We start from the raw sequence: 20,498 nt of genomic DNA, 5'->3' as shown, positions 1-20,498 counted from the left end.
CTGCTGAAAAGTGGGAAAATAGGAGATTTTCTGAGCACATATTCCCTTTTAAGTCTTTCTTGGGCTCCTCAGCCACCCGCTGTGCAAGGAACTTAAAGGGGGCACATCTCCAAACCAGCTACCAGCTCTATGGTCCCTTAATTCTCAATATTGTAGGGTACTAGAGGCTGGAACCTTATAATCATATAGGGATGGCATGTCCTAGTGATCCGGCATCACTTTTACTATTACAACAAACATTTAAGTTTAGCTCATCTAAGCATACATGTTTATGGGGGGCTCCGGCTTATAGAAGAAAACCACTGAGGTCGTTGCAGTTATTTTTTAATAATCTCCTGGTTTTGTCAGTTGTTAATTATTCAATATTTATTTTTTATTTTTTCTTTGTTTTAGGACACTTTTATTACCACTTCAGATTCTGATTCCAGGTATTTACAGTTTTAAAATATGATTGTATATTAGGTTAAAGCTTCATTATATGTGTCCCATGAGCTAGGGTTGTCCCGATACCACTTTTTTAGGACCGAGTACAAGTACCGATACTTTTTTTCAAGTAGTCACCGATACCGAATACCGATACTTTTTTTAAATGTCATGTGACCGTTTTGGGGGATCTGTGGATCTGTGGATGACGCACTGTCATGTGGGGGATCTGTGGATGGCACTGTTATGGGGGACCTGTGGATGGCACTGTTATGGGGGACCTGTGGATGGCACTGTTATGGGGGACCTGTGGATGGCACTGTTATGGGGGACCTGTGGATGGCACTGTTATGGGGGATCTGTGGATGGCGCTGTTATGGGGGATCTGTGGATGGCGCTGTTATGGGGGATCTGTGGATGGCGCTGTTATGGGGGATCTGTGGATGGCGCTGTTATGGGGGATCTGTGGATGGCGCTGTTATGGGGGATCTGTGGATGGCACTGTTATGGGGGATCTGTGGATGGCACTGTTATGGGGGATCTGTGGATGGCACTGTTATGGGGGATCTGTGGATGGCACTGTTATGGGGGATCTGTGGATGGCACTGTTATGGGGGATCTGTGGATGGCACTGTTATGGGGGATCTGTGGATGGCACTGTTATGGGGGATCTGTGGATGGCACTGTTATGGGGGATCTGTGGATGGCACTGTTATGGGGGATCTGTGGATGGCACTGTTATGGGGGATCTGTGGATGGCACTGTTATGGGGGATCTGTGGATGGCACTGTTATGGGGGATCTGTGGATGGCACTGTTATGGGGGATCTGTGGATGGCACTGTTATGGGGGATCTGTGGATGGCACTGTTATGGGGGATCTGTGGATGGCACTGTTATGGGGGATCTGTGGATGGCACTGTTATGGGGGATCTGTGGATGGCACTGTTATGGGGGATCTGTGGATGGCACTGTTATGGGGGATCTGTGGATGGCACTGCTATGGGGTGGGATATCTGTGGATGGCATTGTTATGGGGTGGGGGGATCTGAGGATGGCATTGTTATTTGGTGGGGGATCTGTGGATGGTGCTGTTATGGGGAGGATCTGTGGATGACACTGCTATATGTCATCCACAGATCCCCCTCATAACAGTGTCCCCCAATACACCGGGCCCCGCCGCTCACCGAAGTATTTATAAACGTGAATCCTTATCCTGTTATTAAGTTGAACTAACGCTGCCCTCTCCCATGTTCCCCTGTATCCCCACAGCACTTACTTAAGCTTCCATAGCAGGCAGAGCGGACGGCACCAGTAACGTCACTCACTGACGTCGCGCGTCTGCTCCGCCTGCTTCACTCATAAAGTGGGCGGAGCAGGCGCTCTACGTCAGTGAGTGACGTTACTGCTGCCGTCTGCTCTGCCTGCTATGGAAGCTTAAGTAAGTGCTGTGGGGATACAGGGGAACATGGGAGAGGGCAGCGTTAGTTCAACTTAATAACAGGATAAGGATTCACGTTTATAAATACTTTGGTGAGCGGCGGGGCCCGGTGTAAGAGTACAGTGACTGCACCGGGCCCCGCCCATAGTTACGCCCATAGTATTCTATTTATGTATCGGGGCGGGGTATCGGCGGCTGAGTACCGCCGAGAAAACTCGGAATCGGTCCCGATACCGATACTAGTATCGGTATCGGGACAACCCTACCATGAGCTATTAGTCTTATTTTTCTCACTGATTGCTCCTTTGCCTGTAATTTATTTCCAAAGAAAAGGTTAAACACCTCTTGTTACAGTGTAATGAGGATTCAGATTATAGGTTAATAAGTAAAACAGCCTGATCTGATTATCGATCACATCTGTGAATACATGTTCCAATGTCAGTAGCCAAAAAAGGGAAAACTTGTTATAATTAACTTTATGGACTCTGGTATGATGCCCAGGGAGAACATGTAGATTATTCTAGGGGGAAAAGCTTTGCAATTTAGTATTATTTTTCTGTAATGGAATCCGCTCTTCATGCACTGATTCCTAGTGAGCTTGTACCTTATAAAAAGCTGACAGACTAAGGCTACTTCTACACTCTCTCGTTTGGTGCGGATCCGTCATGGATCTGCACAAACGCTTCTATTCAGATAATACAACCGCATGCATCAGTTCAGAACGGATGTTTGTATTATCTGTAACATGGCCAAAACGGATCCTTCTTGAACACCATTGAAAGTCAATAGGGACCGATCCATTTTCTATCGTCAGTGAAAATTAATCCGTTTGCCTCCGCATCGTCAGGCGGACACCAAAACGCTGCAAGCAGCGTTTTGGTGTCTGCTTCCAGAGCGGAATGGAGACTGATCGGAGGCAAACTGATGCATTCTGAGCGGATCCTTTTCCATTCAGAATGCATTGGGGCAAAACTGATCCGTTTTGGACCGCTTGTGAGAGCCCTGAACGGATCTCGCAAACGGACACCAAAACGCCAATGTGAAAGTAGCCTAAGCAAGCGGAACAGTGGTGTAAAGCATGGGTTATGGATACAGTAACAAAAACATTAGGTGGGTTTGAGACTCATGATAGAAAATGGGTAGTAATAGGAGGGCAGAGGATGAAAATTTTATTTTCCTTTTCTAATTTAATTGGTTTAAATTAATTTCATAATTGGTAAAAATGCATATAGTAGGGTCATTTAAGTGATTTGAGCACCCACATGATTCAGATGGAGTTCAACTCTTTTTTATTATAATCCAATATAACAGAAACCTCTCTGGGGGTGGCTTCAGCACATCTCCTCGATCAGCAGTCCTCACACATGGTTCCAGCATCTGGCTTCCACTCAGATCCTGACCCTTCTAGTACTCACAGCAACTACACTACCACACCCAACCTCTTCACTTTGTATTCTCATCACTCCCTCACCCATAGGCAGGTAGGAGTGGGAACAACTACCAGTCCCCAACCATCCAGCATCTCCTGAAGGGTCAATGACCAGAAGGTGATCATGCCTCCCCTAACACATTCCAGGGGGATCTGTCTGGACAGTCTATAAAATATTTATTCAGTGAAGCCCCCCAGCAAAACAAAAAGGTTTACAGCCCCTCCCCCCGGAATGTTTGTAGGATACATGACTCCAGTAGATAGGTTTGTAGGCCCATGGTTGATAAGAGGAAGATGGCTGTGCTGCTGGCAAACAATGATTCTGTATGCGGATGCTCCTCACCATACTGTGGAGGAGATCGCTGCATGTAAATGTAGCTTCCTCCTCTTAGGAGCAAGTCATTTTCAGGAAGAAGCACTTCCTTCCCGACAATCATCTACTTAATTGAGCAGTGTAAAGGGGCCCTTCGTTTTTTCTACAGCGCAGAATGTGTCAGCACTCTTCAACTCCAATCATAGTCTGTCTGTTGGAGGGCAAATGTGCCAATACACACTGTACTTCTGTTCTGTGTATAAAAAATTAAAAAAAAGCAGCTTGAACAAATGCCAGGTAATTGTGGGTTAAATCGAGATCCATGGAAGTCCTTTTTTTAAAAAAAAATTTTTTTATTGCATTATGTGTAATTATGAAACACCCAGATTTGTGTAGGTTTATGTTCCTTTTAAGAATAACTTGCCCATTCTGTATTTATTTTTAGCAAATGCATAAAGTTTAATTACCCTATACATAACTTTAAGTGGACGAGAGCGGCTTGGGTGGATTGCTCTATAATTTCTAAATTGTATAGCATTTCTCGAACAAGCCAGGCAGCTTAGACCAGTATGGTAAATTTCACTTTTATGATTTGCTTCATACATGAAACTTGCTTAACTGGTTTAGGGCCCTATAAAATGGGTTACCGTGTAATAAACAGTGCTCATGGTAACTGTTGCCTTTCCCTTCTAGTTTGTGGAGTAATTGGATCATCCCAGCAATATCAGCTATTGTTGTTGCCTTGATGTATCGTTTCTACATGTCAGAAGAGTAAATGCCACCCAAGGAATTTCCTGAACAGTTTCCGGTCAAGACCCGAAAACGGAGCATCATTCTACGATGGCCAATTATGATTTTGATCTAAGTCTGTGTTCATATCATGTCAGTCTTCAAGTCCCCAAAGAAATGTTATATTCGGTTGTTAACTGGATCCCTACAATCTGAGCCATATATTCCAATGTGGATGGACTTGTTAAAGGAAGTGGAAACTGCTTGTTAATTTGTGTACACAATGGTTTTGCTTCAGTCTGTTCAAAATCTTTCTATGTTTCAGATATGTTTGGTCTTCACTACATTTAATAGATGGAATACTCTTTAGTGATGACTGATAAATCTGATCACACTATTGTAAGTCTCATACCCATTTTGTGTTTCCTGTACTTATTGAAAGCATTCGGTATCAGAAATTGTACTAAGATGTGTCCTTCAGTGTATTCTGCAGGCTATGAAACTTGGCTAGCAGCCAGTTGACTTTCTGGGCGTTCACCATTTGAGTATTCATACTGTAGCCGGTCACTAGAAGTTGTCTGCTATAATATAACACTGCAGAATGATGTGTAGTCCCCCCTACTGCTCAGGTAGCATGGATGATAAGTCTACACCAGGTATGCTGCTTACAGATGTGAACATGCAGGGAAAGTACATCAAAGTGTAGCAACAATTACCAGTGTTATTGCAGTAAGGTAGCACCAATAAGAATTATGTATGGTGTGAAATTTGTCAGACCTCTGTTCTACATAGTGCCTTGTACACAAAGCGACTGACAAGTCAGCTCGTTGACGTCTGTCCTTGCGAGCACTCACTACACCTTGTGTATTTTGGATTGAATTGGCATTTTTGTCACGTTCTTTAAAACCATTGTTATTAATTGTCAGAAGAATTCTTGACCACCCCTGACTATTCCATCTTGTAATAGTAAAATAAAAGAAGATGGTAAATGTGTTTCCTTTTCTAGAATTATTTTATTCTCATTTTAAACTAGTGTGTATGCTTCTTGTTTTGCAAAAAAAAGGAAATGTTGCAGATTGTGATGCAGTTTTACTCTCATTTCATTTGAAACTCTTTTTTTTTTTTTTTTTTTTTTTCCTTCATTCCCTTCCTTTTTTATGACAGGTCTTCTTTGTCTGTAAAATGCTTCCACCATGCAGGTAGACTAAGAAACAAGTAATGTTACTGGTTATCATTCTGCATGCGTTGAATTACTTGTCATTAGTTCATTTAGACATACGTTAAAGTAAATGTCCAGTTTAGAACCCCATTTTTTTTAATTTACTAATTTAGTTTCATAATATATCCTATTAGATGTCATTGCCACTTTTGTCATATCAAGCTTCAGATGTACTGTATAGACAAAGGGATAGATTTACTAGGGACAGGGAATATACTTTTATTAGGCTGCTTTCACACTAGTGTTAGAAGAATCTGGCAGGCAGTTCTGATGCCTGAAATGCCTCCCGGATCCGGAAATCCATATGTAAACGGATATAATTTTTCCGGATGCGGATCCATCTGACATGCACTGCAATACCGGTTCAGTCTCTCCGGTGTCATCCGGAAAACGGATTCGGTATTTATCTTTATCAGATTTTTAAAGGTCTGCGCATGTGCAGACCTGGAAACCGGATCAGTTTTTCTGGAACATTTGGTATCGGATCCGGCATTAATACATTTTGTAAAGGGAGAATATTAATCACCAATATGTATGCAAATATCAATAATTCATATTCATAAATAGGAGGAACCATCTATTGATGACCCCGCCTATTTATACCTTTTATATAACAATACAATACTTTGCCTTTACCTTACTATAAATACAGCACTAAACTACACTACACTGTTCCCAAATTCCACACACACACAAACTAACTATACAATACATTCACACATGTATTAGCAGCCCACCCCACCTGACTAATTCTATCCCTAAGAGAACGACGAAGGGTTAATGGTGGCACTGCAGGGGTGAATGCAGGCCACAGACATTGGGTAGGGACCCAGCTATGCAAGGGTTAATACCTTGCAAGTGTATGATGGGGTACCGGGGAATGGTGGGGGTGGATAACAGGGAGAGGGCTAGTGGTGAGGGTGATGGGCAAGGGGTTATAGGGGGTATGGGTATTGTTGGTGGGACAGGGTAGGTAATCAGGGGTGTAGGGGTTAATCAGGGGGGAGATACTCAGCGCTTTGTTGCTCGTTCGTCTAGGGGGTGCTCGTTGTCCAGGGGGGGATCCTCTTCAGGGGGGCGGCTCGACTTTCTCTAGGGGCACGTCATGGAGCTGCTCTTTCCCATGTGTCTCTCCTTGTAGTCCAGTTCCAAAAGGCCCTTTTCCCTTTGTCTTTGACTGATATATAAGTCCCTCTCACTCCCCCCCCCACTTCCCCCATCCAAAGTGCAGAGAAATGACATCATCGTGTGCTTGTGACGGAATGCATGCACTCAGACTGCAGCATATACTGGCCCCCTGAGGCTCACAATCTGTTACAGCCAAAGACACCATGGCACCACACTGTTTCAAAGGGATCTATTGATCTTCTGAAGTGACCAGAACCTGGACAATCTGGTGCCATCACCCGCAGGTATGCAGGAGCAGGCGGGGGGGGGCCGCCATGACTGGGGGACATAACTGGCCACATGCATATAAGACAATTGGGGCATATCTATATACCCAACTCTAATGTAAGTATATATGGACATGTGTGCAAATACAGAGGCATACAGACATATACACACAACACTATGACCTTCATATATATATATATATATATATATATATGTGATCTCACACACACACACACACACAAAACCGGGGGTATGAATGGGCAGCAATAAGTCCACATGCATACTGTCATGCTGACATAAGTGTATATACACACACACACACACACACACACACTCTCGCATATACCTGGGGCATCACATACAGGGGACATACATATGTCCCCACTTGCCATACTGGGCCAATATATACACGGTCATACAGGAAATATATACTAACTATAAGGGGGCACATTTTCCCCACAGGGGCCACCATGAGCACTCCACTCGAGAATCTGTCTCGCTTGCCAATCGATGTTAGGGTTATGTTTGCTTAACCATGGTAAGCCCAACATCAACGGAGCAGGCAGACTCTCCAACACATAACTGGAGATAGATTCCTGATGCAAATCACCCACTCTTAAATGAATGTCATTCACTACCTGCGACAGGCATTTTTGGGCGAGAGGTGCTGAGTCCATTGCAAAGACAAAAAATACTATTCTCTAATGCATTAGTAGTCAACCCGTGAATGTGTACAAACTGTCCATCAATCAAGTTAACGCCTGCCCCACTGTCGATAAAAGCTTTGATTTTCACAGTTTTGGACTCTAGTGCCACCTCGGCTGACAGGAGAAAAAGGGTACTACCAGTAAAAGACAAAAGTAGGTTTTCTTGCTGCCCACCCACACTTCCATTAGTAATTTGGGGATTAAACTTTTTTTTTTTTTTACTTTGGTTTACACCTTGATGCTGCAAGTACGGACAAATATTCACAAAATGTCCCTTCTTGCCACAACAAAAGCAGACTCCTTTCACATGACCCAAGCTTTTGCCAGGAGTAGCGCCTCCTAACTGCATAGGCTCATCACAAGGCACAACCACCCGAGTCTCTCCACCATAAGTGTCAAAGGAAGCAGTACCCTTATTGGACAGTACGTTCTGAAGGTGAGGACCCCTAGATCTCTCCCTCAGGCGTCTATCAAGACGTACAGCAAGGGACATAGCTGCTTCCAATGACTCAGGATTTTCGTGAAAAGCCAATGCGTCCTGCAGTCTCTGAGAGACCCTGGCAGAATTGGCTACGGAGAGCAGAATCGTTCCACTCTGTATCCGTAGCCCATCTCCTAAATTCAGAGCAAAAGGTCTCTGCAGAACGTTCTCCCTGCCGCAAACCCCGTAACTTGGTCTCGGCCTGAGAGATCTGATCCGGGTCATCATAGATTAGACCTAAGGCTCTAAAGAATTCATCTACCGACCGGAGGGACGGTGATCCGGTCGGCAGAGAAAAAGCCCAAGATTGTGCGTCCTCTTTAAGTAATGAAATAATAATACCCACACGTTGACACTCCTCACCAGAAGAGTATGGACGAAGCCTAAAATATAATTTAAATGACTCCCTGAACCGGATGAAATTGTCGCTACCTCCGGAAAACCTGTCTGGGAGAGCTACCTTCGGTTCAGGTCAGGCCTGGAACCCACCACCGGAACAAGCAACCTGTGGGCTCTGAATTTGCAAAATCATCGCACGGAGGTCTGCTACCTCCAAAGTCAGATTCTGCATCTGTTTGAATAGTGCAGTCATAGCATCCATAGCTGCACAGATCAGAACAAAAAATGGCGGTATTGGCTCGGATGTAATAGGGGAGAACACCAAAAGACAACAAGACGGAAGGGAAAAGACACCAGGCCTCACCACTAGGGAAGGAAAAGGGTCACCACCTATGAAACCCTGCTCCTGGCCCTAACTCCTATCCGTATGGGCACCTCTCGATGGTAGAGATGCCCATACACAGGAACCTAGAAAACCCTGGTGGCCCTCAGATGCCCTAGACTTTTGACAGGGCAGAGACAACCCACTCCTTCCCTGGTGAAGGAACCAGCGTCTCACTGAGGCCTAGTAAACAACAGAGGTGGGGGGGAATACAAAACACAACAAGCTGAACATTTAACTTCGATGGATGATCAGGACTTCAACTAGAACCACACTCCAGCTCTTCCAACACCAAATGAAGCTATCCAGAGCAAGGAGTGATGGGTGGAGTCCAACTAAATAGGGGAAGGTAAAGGTCCTATGATCCACACCTGAACAGGAGGTGTGGACATACAAGCAACACACAGACAAAGTGAAACCAAAAGATGCTGTCAGATCACTAATGAGCAGATAATCCTTCAGATCTTCTCAAACCTGTCACCGGTGTGACAGGTATACCCCAAATAACCTGATGGACGACCGAGTTACCGGTCTAAGAATCGTAAGCAGCCTGTCTGCCACTATTGTAAGAAATATGGACATACTGAATCAACGTGTTGGCAGTTAAACGGGCCACCCCCGAGGCCGAGGACCGCCCCTCGGGAGGTAGAACAGTAGGTCCAAAGGATCCAAGTTGGATGCCCAGATACGTAGGATCTCGTCCAAAAATTAACATATGCATCAACAGGATACCTCTTGAAGCCCTGCTCGATACGGGGTCTTAGGTCACCCCCATTCAACGACCCACCTTTGACAAATTCTGGGATTCAAGTCTCCTCACCCAGCCACCGGAATCCTGGCTGGATATCATTGCAAGCCGGTGAAAGTCCATGGGTACTGGGAACCTACCCTTCAGGTGGGAGAAGCCACCATACCACAGCAAGGTGTTATTGTGGTGCAAGCCGGAGATAAAGGGAGACACCCCGTGATCTTAGGGACTAATGTCTTTAAAAATTGTTACTCCGAGGTGCTTGAGGCATTGAACCAATCCATACCTTCAGCTTCACCTGCTTCTAAAAGAGTCATTCAGAAGACTATCAGTGTGCTGTGTGCTCAACAAAAATTTGCAAATGGAAAAGGAGAAATCTGTACTGCCCTGATCCGGGATAACCGGCCGGTCATCCTGCCACCGAATTCCCAGATCATCCTGTGGTGCCGTGCCGTGCTAGGTATCCAGGGCCAAGACTATCAAGCCCTAGTGGAACCCATCCAAATTGAGAATCATCCCTTCGTACGAGCAGCCAAGAGCCTGGTGACTGTATCTCAAGGTAAAGTGCCTGTCCGTTTGATTAATTTCGGTAATCACCCTGTTACCCTCTCTAAGCACTGCCCTATTGCTCAGCTTTTCCAGGTATCCTTCCAGGATGTTATCCGTCTGCCTGCCACGGAGACGTTCCAAACAGCACAGAGCAGCAGCGCCCCTGCCAGCGACTTTTCAGTATCCTGGTGGGAAGAACTTCATGTGGGGAACGAATCTACCCCGAAGGACCAAATAGAGGGAGTCCTGAATCTGGTGAAAGAGCACCACAAGGCCTTTAGCAAGCACTCCACGGACTACGGAGAGGTCAGTGTAATCAAACACACCATACTCACTGGCTCTCATCCTCCTATCAAGGAGAGATACAGACCCATACCACCTACTACCTATCAGTCCGTAAAAGAAATGATACAGGAAATGAAGGACTCTAATATAATCCGGGATAGTCACAGTCCCTGGGCTGCACCCTTAGTTCTTGTTCGTAAAAAAGATGGCAGCATTAGGTTCTGCGTGGACTATAGAAAAATCAATCAAATCACCCACAAAGACGCTTATCCGTTGCCACGCATTGAAGAGTCTTTGACTGCCCTGGGGTCATCAGCCTACTTCTCAACCCTGGACTTAACCAGTGGATACTGGCAGGTACCTATGGCCCCAGAAGACCGGGAAAAGACCTCTTTCACTACGCCTATGGGCCTGTTTGAATTTAATTACATGCCTTTCGGACTGTGTAACGCTCCAGGGACGTTCCAGCGGTTGATGGAGCGTTGTTTACTCCATAAGAACTTTGAGACTGTATTGCTATACTTGGATGACGTCATTATCTACTCCAAGACATATGAGGATCATTTAAAACATCTGGCTGAAGTGTTTCAAGTTCTCGTTAAATATGGCCTTAAAATTAAGCCGTCCAAGTCCCACCTGCTGAAACCAGCAGTAAAAGTACCTAGGGCACGTTGTTAGTGCAGAAAGAGTTCAGCCTGATCCTGATAAACTTGCTGCTGTCCGTAATTGGCCTACTCCTACCACCGTGAAGGAGGTGAGAAGTTTCCTCAGCTTTGCAGGATATTACACTTCATCCCGCATTTTGCACAGATTGCGGATCTGATTCAGGAACTCCTAAGGGGGCATCCCAAAAGGAGTCCAAAGACTCCTGTCCCTGTTGAATGGAATGAAGAATGGGAGATTGCCTTTAAGCTCCTAAAGAAGAAGCTGACTGAACCCCCTGTCCTGGGTTACCCGGATTATAAGAAGCCGTTTCACCTCTATACGGATGCCAGTAAAAGAGGCCTCGGAGCCGTGTTGGCTCAGGTGCAAGACAACAAAGAGAGGGTGATTGCCTACGCCAGCAGATCCCTGAGGGGAGCTGAGAAAAACGATCAAAATTATAGTTCCTTCAAGCTGGAGTTCCTTGCTTTAGTATGGGCTGTGACTGAAAAGTTCAAGGACTACCTTGCTGCCACTCCGTTTGTCGCCTTTACGGACAACAATCCCCTGACGCACCTGAATACAGCCAAGTTAGGGGCTCTGGAGCAAAGATGGGCCTCTCGTCTTGCCAACTATGACTTCACTGTGAAATACCGGGCAGGCCGCTCAAATGATAATACTGATGCCCTGTCTCGGCTTCCCACTACAGAAGCACCAGATGAATCAAAGCAAATTTGCTCAGCAAGATAATGTTCACACTGAAAATCACTCAGCTGCTGATCTCTCTCCACCGACTAATCCTGAGTCCAGAGGCGAACAAGAAAGGTGGATTAAGCTCCAGTCAGAAAGTAGAGTCCTCGGTGAACTGCTTGACTTCCTTACTAGTGGAAGAACTCCTGAGAGAGTCCGCAGGAAGAGTGCAGAACCAGAACTATTGAAATTGTGGAGACATCGCCACCAACTCTTCCTTCAAAAAGGCCTGTTGCTAAGAAGGAGCCTGGATCCAGTGTCCTGCGATAGGGTGTATCAGATCCTCATACCACGTCGAGACGCCAGTCTTATACTAGAGATGTATCACAACCGGTCTGGACATTTCGGAGAGCAGAAAACTGAGGCCACAATTCGCAGAAGTTCTATTGGATTGGGATGAGACAAGACATTGAAAAATGGTGCTGGGAATGTACTGCCTGTGCCGTCGGGAGAAGTGAACGCCATGACCAGAGAGCGCCTCTCCATCCTATCGTGAGTAAAACTCCCTTAGAACTTGTTGCCATTGATCATGTGAAGTTGGAGCCAAGTCGCTCAGGTTATACTTATGCCATGACCATTATTGATCACTTCACTAAGTTTGTTGTAGCAGTGCCTGTGAAAGACCTGACAGCCAAGACTGTGGCGGAGGCGTTCTGGAAGTATTTCCTCCTACCCTACGGCTGCCCAGAGAGGATCCTCACCGACCAGGGGTCTGCGTTTGAATCACAGTTGTTCCAGGAGATGTGCCTGCTACATAATTGCCAGAAGGTCCGAACCACAGCCTATCATCCGCAAGGTAACGGACTCTGTGAAAAGATGAATCAAACTCTCATTGAAATGTTGAGAGCAGTACCCCCTGAGACAAGGGGTAATTGGCCTGCTCTGCTGCCACAACTCATGTATACATATAACAATACCATTCACTGTTCCACTGGGTACACGCCCTTCTATTTGATGTTCGGCTGTCAAGGGAGGCTGCCTGCCGACCACGCCCTGGATGTACATGTGCCTGAAGTCATCCACCCACTACCAAAGACTGATTGGGTGGTGGAGCATCAAAGACGTCTCCTTAATGCTAAGGAGATTGTTCAGGAGTGCATGGAAAGTGCCCGAGAGCGACAGCAGAGAGACTATGACCTGGCTGCTCATGCAGAACCTCTAGCTCTAGGGGACATGGTGTGGTTGAAGAATAACCACCGAAACCAGCAAGCTGGACAGTAAGTGGGAGAGGACTCCCTACATCATAACTGATATTCCTAATGCTGAGACCCATGTTTACCAAATTTCCAGGGAAGGTAAAGGCTCCCAATTCATACACAGGAACCGTTTAAAGCCCTGCATAGAAGGAGAAACTGCAACAGAGGACATTGAGCTAGAGTCTCCAAAACCAGAGTCATCAGCCCAACCTGTTGATCCTATGCAGGCTTATGAGAACCTGATACATGACAAAGAGCCACTTCATTGGTTCCTCACACCCTGGTTGAACTTGGTGGTGCCGGCTCCAGTTCCTGTTAGTATTCAACCCCAGGATGACCTGTCCCAGGATATACCTGAAAGGGCTCCAGAGCCTGTGGATTCCTCTGGCCCCTCTGAACCAAGGCAGGAAGAGCCTCTGCCAGTAAGAAGGTCCACGCGGCCTACTAAGGGGCACCCACCTGTGAGATTCGGAGACTACATTGTTGACCAGAGTAACTCCTCCCGAGAAACCCCTGTTTAACTGTCCACAAGACCCGTGTACAGACTCATTTTGTTCTTTTGAGCCTCCAGGAACTTATGTTATATTTGCATTTTCTATCATTATCATTATGGACTATCCTGGTTATTCCTGATACGCTGTACCAGGTCAGCTCCCCTGTTCCCTATATTATCCTGAGTGAAGAGAACGACGCCCCTTTTCACCGCACTTGTTCCTTTGCCAGCGGAGCTGCCTTATATTTTCATTGCAAATGTAAGATGTATGTGCCTGCTTTGCATTTTTGTCTTTCAGGTTACAGTTTCCAGCTGGGCGGGCCCCTTGTGTTGCGCCGAGGACGGGCAACCTTAAAGCAACGGGGTATGTATTGTCCCACTACGTAAAGGTGGGCACTACTAAGGGTTATGTTGCTCCCACCTCCTGTGGGAGAATGGTGTTTTGTATTGCATTGTAATGCCATGTTAATTCCTGTGTACCAGGCCTGTCAGGGGTGTAGTTTCTCCTCCCAAGCTGTAGAGGGAGCTAGGGAACCCTCTAGTATATATAGTTAGGCCCAGACAGGAAGGGGTTAGTGCAGTATATTCCAGGAGGTTAGTGAGTACAGTCTAGCCTGCCTGAGGGTTCCTGAGCAAAAGAAGCTCAGAAGTTGCACCAGGAGAAGAGTCTGCCTCCTGAGAAACCAAGTTCCTATAAAAGTACAGTGCAGAGCCAAGTTTATTCCAGCCAAACAGAGAGCTGAAGGGCAGAAGGATATATTTAAAGCAAGGAGACATATACGAGAGGAAGTTTTCCCTGACCAAGGATAAAGCCAGCAATAGGGCATACATGTCACGACTGTGACTGATCCAGACAGGTCTGGGAGGAGAAGGTCGCAGCGACTTGCTACTCGCGATAGCTTGTGAGTTTGCTCCGTGGTTCAGGGTATGTCATCTGGGTTTTGCCTTGTGAACTTTTTTGTCCTGACTGGGAGTTTGTAGGCATCCTTCTCAGGTGAGTCCTGTCTGCCACTCCCAGCTACTATATTAGTTTCACTTTCACTTGCAGTCATTGCCAGATATAGTCCTTACTTCCAGTTCTATTCTGACCTTTGAAGGAGATCGTTTGATGGTGTTGCTGTGGAGCTCTTGTCCGGCGTGGACTGTCGTGATTGGGATCGCCTTCTCTGCTCGTGACTGGATAAGTCTTTCTCTGCTATAGTTTGTTTGTTGCTGTCTTCCCCTGCTGTTCTCCTAGACATGAGTGAAGGATGCCTACAAACTCCCAGTCAGGACAAAAAGGTTCACAAGGCAAAACCCAGATGACATACCCTGAACCACGGAGCAAACTCACAAGCTATCGCGAGTAGCAAGTCGCTGCGACCTTCTCCTCCCAGACCTGTCTGGATCAGTCACAGTCGTGACAGTACCCCCCTTTCTACGAGGGGCCCCTGGACCCTCAAGACCAGGCCTCTCCGGATGGCAGCTATGAAAAGCCCGAATGAGTCTGTCCGCTTTTATCTCTGATGCTGGAACCCACATTCTCTCTTCGGAACCATAACCTTTCCAGTGCACCAGGTACTGAAGAGAGCGGCGAACATATCGTGAATCAACAATCTTTTCTACCTGAAACTCAAGACTGCCATCAACAACCACCGGTGGAGGCGGTAGTGGCAATGGTTCAGGAGGTTCTACATATCTCTTAAGCAGAGATCTGTGGAAGACATTATGGATCCTTAGAGTCTGAGGTAGCTCCAGACGAAAAGCCACCGGGTTAATGATCTTAATTACCCTATAAGGACCAATAAATCTCGGACCTAATTTCCACGAGGGAACCTTCAACTTGATATTTCTGGTAGACAACCACACCAAGTCATTCACCCCAAGGTCCGGACCTTCAGAGCGCTTCCTATCAGCCGCACGTTTGTATCTACCACCAATTCTCTTCAAACTTTCTTGCACACTCTGCCACACTGAAGAAAGTGAAGACGCAAATCGTTCCTCCTCGGGAATCCCAGACGGCCCCCCCTCACTAAACGTACAAAACTGAGGATGGAGACCATACGCACCAAAAAATGGTGACTTATCGGTGGATTCTTGACGACGATTATTAATGGCAAACTCGGCTAACGGTAAATAAGATGACCATTCCTCCTGATTTTCGGAAACAAAGCATCTCAAATATGTCTCTAGGTTTTGATTGGTACGTTCATCTGTCGTTTTCTTCATCTTTCCATCCACAGTCCAACAGTCAGACTGAACGTACCAATCAAAACCTAGAGACATATTTGAGATGCTTTGTTTCCGAAAATCAGGAGGAATGGTCATCTTATTTACCGTTAGCCGAGGTTGCCATTAATAATCGTCGTCAAGAATCCACCGATAAGTCACCATTTTTTGGTGCGTATGGTTTCCATCCTCAGTTTTGTACGTTTAGTGAGGGGGGGCCGTCTGGGATTCCCGAGGAGGAACGATTTGCGTCTTCACTTTCTTCAGTGTGGCAGAATGTGCAAGAAAGTTTGAAGAGAATTGGTGGTAGATACAAACGTGCGGCTGATAGGAAGCGCTCTGAAGGTCCGGACCTTGGGGTGAATGACTTGGTGTGGTTGTCTACCAGAAATATCAAGTTGAAGGTTCCCTCGTGGAAATTAGGTCCGAGATTTATTGGTCCTTATAGGGTAATTAAGATCATTAACCCGGTGGCTTTTCGTCTGGAGCTACCTCAGACTCTAAGGATCCATAATGTCTTCCACAGATCTCTGCTTAAGAGATATGTAGAACCTCCTGAACCATTGCCACTACCGCCTCCACCGGTGGTTGTTGATGGCAGTCTTGAGTTTCAGGTAGAAAAGATTGTTGATTCACGATATGTTCGCCGCTCTCTTCAGTACCTGGTGCACTGGAAAGGTTATGGTTCCGAAGAAAGAATGTGGGTTCCAGCATCAGAGATAAAAGCGGACAGACTCATTCAGGCTTTTCATAGCTCCCATCCGGAGAGGCCTGGTCTTGAGGGTCCAGGGGCCCCTCGTAGAAAGGGGGGTACTGTCACGACTGTGACTGATCCAGACAGGTCTGGGAGGAGAAGGTCGCAGCGACTTGCTACTCGCGATAGCTTGTGAGTTTGCTCCGTGGTTCAGGGTATGTCATCTGGGTTTTGCCTTGTGAACCTTTTTGTCCTGACTGGGAGTTTGTAGGCATCCTTCTCAGGTGAGTCCTGTCTGCCACTCCCAGCTACTATATTAGTTTCACTTTCACTTGCAGTCATTGCCAGATATAGTCCTTACTTCCAGTTCTATTCTGACCTTTGAAGGAGATCGTTTGATGGTGTTGCTATGGAGCTCTTGTCCGGCGTGGACTGTCGTGATTGGGATCGCCTTCTCTGCTTGTGACTGGATAAGTCTTTCTCTGCTATAGTTTGTTTGTTGCTGTCTTCCCCTGCTGTTCTCCTAGACATGAGTGATGGTGACTAGTGCTCCCATCGGCCTTTCCCCACTCTAGGCTTTAGGGTGACTGAGGGTTTAGGCATCCTGCTCGCCGCACGGGTTCACACCCCGTCTAGGGCAGACAGGTGCCAGCTTAGGGTTAGTCAGGGGTGGCCATACTATTCCCATCCGTAGATAAGGGTCCCCCCTCCCCTCCGTCTGGTGCGACACGACTGCTGCTGGGATAGCGGTCGTGACAATACAGGCCTTGGAGAAAGACAGACAGGATCCTGTGGAAAAGTGCAGCCTGATCTGTAAGTGTTTAACCCTCTGAGTATCTTGCAAAGAACATTGCCTGCCATTTGATGTAAAGCCTGCCTGTCACCACCTTTTTGCATATGGAACTGACCAAAGACTGTAAATAGTTAAACTGTTCAGTAAAAGGAAGTTTTGGTTCACTGCAACGTGTGTTCCTCAATTATTACTACAGGAAATCGGCGTGCCACCGTTACCGGCACTGGCGTCACAAACTTTAAGGGATCTTGCCACAGGCACACTAAACCTACAACACCTAGGGCACGTCACCTACCACCTGGCCTGGTCCCTATACACAGAGAGTGCCCCAGAGGATCCATGTGCCAACCTCTCTATCACTGCTGTACGCCTGCCCAGGGTATATAAAAACTGTGAGTACCAAGAGCAACCCTCGTTCTGTCTATTAACCGTGACCTCACATTCGCTCACCCTGAAGGGCTGCGTACTGCATGGGCGGGCGCTGTGGAGGTCACTTTTAAAGGGGCGCGCGCTGTGGAGGTCACTGTTAAAGGGGCGGGTGCTGTGGAGGTCACTGTTAAAGGGGCGGGTGCTGTGAAGGTCACTGTTAAGGGGCAGGGCCACTGAGGAGGTCACAAGTGCAGAGAAATGCTACTCCCAAGATAAAATAGGTGCGCATTCACACTTGAAGGTGCCACTCCCTCAGGCAAATACTACATAGACAGAAAAAACTAAGATAAAAACATCCTGCACGATATGATATATAAATGTGCGGATGTCCCTGGCCATATTATTGAAGAAAACCACAGAAATAAGATAATAATGCACTTAGTAAAGTAGATGCAAACATTATACATGGACAAAGTCCTCACTCTGATATAATAATATCTGAGACACTTAGTCAATATATTTTGATCAAAACACATCTAAGCCCGCCTACCAAGCGCAAAGGTGGTCTCAGGTCAGGCGGGTCCTACGCTAAACCTACCTAAGCCATTGGGCTTCTATGTTCAGGAGCGCAGACGCCGCACATATAGTGTGCTGCTCCTAGTCACCTCCATGTGCTTCAAGCAACCAATTGGAGGAGGAGCCAGCACACCCGTATGTACCACCTAATCAAGGCGCTCTATTGGATAGGAAGGGCAAAAGTGCAGAGGAATGCTACTCCCAAGATAAAATAGGTGCGCATTCACACTTGAAGGTGCCACTCCCTCAAGCAAATACTACATAGACAAAAAAAAAATCCACAGAATAAACTAAGATAAAAACATCCTGCACGATATGATATACAAATGTGCGGATGTCCCTGTCCATATTATTGAAGAAAACCACAGAAATAAGATAATAATGCACTTAGTAAAATAGATGCAAGCATTATATATGGACAAAGTCCTCACTCTGATATGATAATATCTGAGACACTTAGTCAATATATTTTGATCAAAACACATCTAAGCCCGCCTACCAAGCGCCAAGGTGGTCTCAGGTCAGGCGGGTCCTACGCTAAACCTATATTAATATATCACATGATCCACCCTGTCAAATAAATACCATAAAAAAAACTGTGTCAAAAAAAGCAATTTTTGTCACCTTACATCACAAAAATTGCAACACCTAGTGATCAAAAAGGCCTATTTCCCACAAAATTGTACCAATAAAACTGTCACCTCATCCCACAAAAAATGAGCTCCTACATAAGAAAATCGCTCAAAAAATTCAAAAAACGATAGCTCTCAGAACATGGAGACATTAAAACATAATTTTAAAAAAAAATGCTATTATTGAGTTAAAGTGAAATAAATAAAAAAAGTATACATATTAGGTATCGCCACATCCGTAACAACCAGCTCTATAAAAATATTACATGACCTATCCCCTCAGATGAACACCGTAAAATTTTTTATAAAAACAGTGCCAAAAAAAGCTATTTTTTGTCACCTTACATCACAAAAATTGCAACACCAAGCGATCAAAAAGGCATATGCCCCCCAAAATAGTACCAATTAAACAGTCACCTCATCCCACAAAAAATGAGACCCTACCTAAGAAAATCGGTCAAAAAATATGACTCTCAGACAATGGAGATACTAAAATATGTATTTTTTTCTTCAAAAAATGCTATTATTGTGTAAGACTTAGGCCGAATGCACACGGCCGTGTTCCGCGGCCTTGAACGGTCCGTGGTATGCCGGCCTGGATTCCTTCACGGCCGCGGAACACGGCCGTGTGCATTCCGCCTTAAATAAATAAATATGACCACATCCATAACGATCTGCTATATAAAAATGTCACATGACCTAACCTCTCAGGTGAACGCTGTAAAAATAAATAAATAAAAACTGTGGCAAAACAAAAAAAAATTTGGTCACCTTGCCGCAAAAAGTGTAATAATGAATGATTAAAAAATCATATTTACCCAAAATTGGTAACAATAAAAACGTCAACTCTTCCTGCAAAAAACAAGCCCCTGCACAAGACGATCGGCAGAAAAAAAAAAAATATGGCATTCAGAAAATGGAGACACAAAAACATTTTTTTTTTTCAAAAATGCTTTATTATGTACAACTGAAACAAACAAACAAAGTAGACATATTTGATATAATTGTGCCCGTAATTACCTGCTCTATAAAAATAGTACATGATCTACCATGTCAGAGGAATGTTGTAAAAAATCAAAACTGTGCCAAAACCCATTTTTGTCTACCTTGCCTCACAAAAAAAACGTAATATAGAGCAATTAAAAATCATATGTAGCCAAAAATAGTACCAATAAAACTGGCACCCCTAGTTTCCAAAATGGGGTCACTTTTTGGGAGTTTCTACAGTAAGGGTGCATCAGGAAGGCTTCAAATGGGACATGGCATCTAAAAACCAGTCCAGCAAAATTTGCCTTCCAAAAACCATATGGCGCTCTTTTTCTTCTGCACCCCGCCGTGTGCCCTTACATCAGTTTACAACCACATGTGGGGTGTTTCTGTAAACTGCAGAATCAGGATAATAAATATTGAGTTTTGTTTGGCTGTTAACCCTCGATGTGCTAAAGAAAAAAATTGATTAAAATGAAAAATCTGCCAAAAAAGTAAAATTTAGAAAAGTCATCTCCATTTTCCTTTAATTCATTTGGAACACCTAAAGGGTTAACAAAGTTTGTAAAATCAGTTTTGAGTAACTTGAGGGCTGTAGTTTCTACAATGGGGTCATTTATGGAGGGTTTCCACTATGTAAGCCCCAAAAGTAACTTCAGACCTGAACTTGTCCTTAAAAAGTGGGTTTTGGAATTTATTTAAAAATTTTTAAGAATTGCT

General features: G+C 45.3%; 1 protein-coding gene across 1 annotated transcript in view; it reads left to right on the top strand.

Moving 5' to 3' along the window:
• LOC121001259 (cytochrome b5) overlaps positions 1-5,326 on the top strand; it is a 35,808-nt gene extending 30,482 nt beyond the window's left edge. The window contains exons 4-5 of the mRNA XM_040432250.1: positions 394-428; positions 4,298-5,326. Of these exons, the coding sequence (XP_040288184.1) occupies positions 394-428; positions 4,298-4,379 (117 nt within the window). The 3' untranslated portion in view covers positions 4,380-5,326. The remainder of the gene's footprint in view (positions 1-393; positions 429-4,297) is intronic.
• Positions 5,327-20,498: the final 15,172 nt, after the last annotated feature.

Source organism: Bufo bufo, chromosome 5, assembly GCF_905171765.1.
Source record: "Bufo bufo chromosome 5, aBufBuf1.1, whole genome shotgun sequence".
NCBI classification, from domain to species: domain Eukaryota; kingdom Metazoa; phylum Chordata; class Amphibia; order Anura; family Bufonidae; genus Bufo; species Bufo bufo.
The sequence above is the reverse complement of the archived record's forward strand: the minus strand, read 5'-3'. Positions and strand labels throughout refer to the sequence as shown.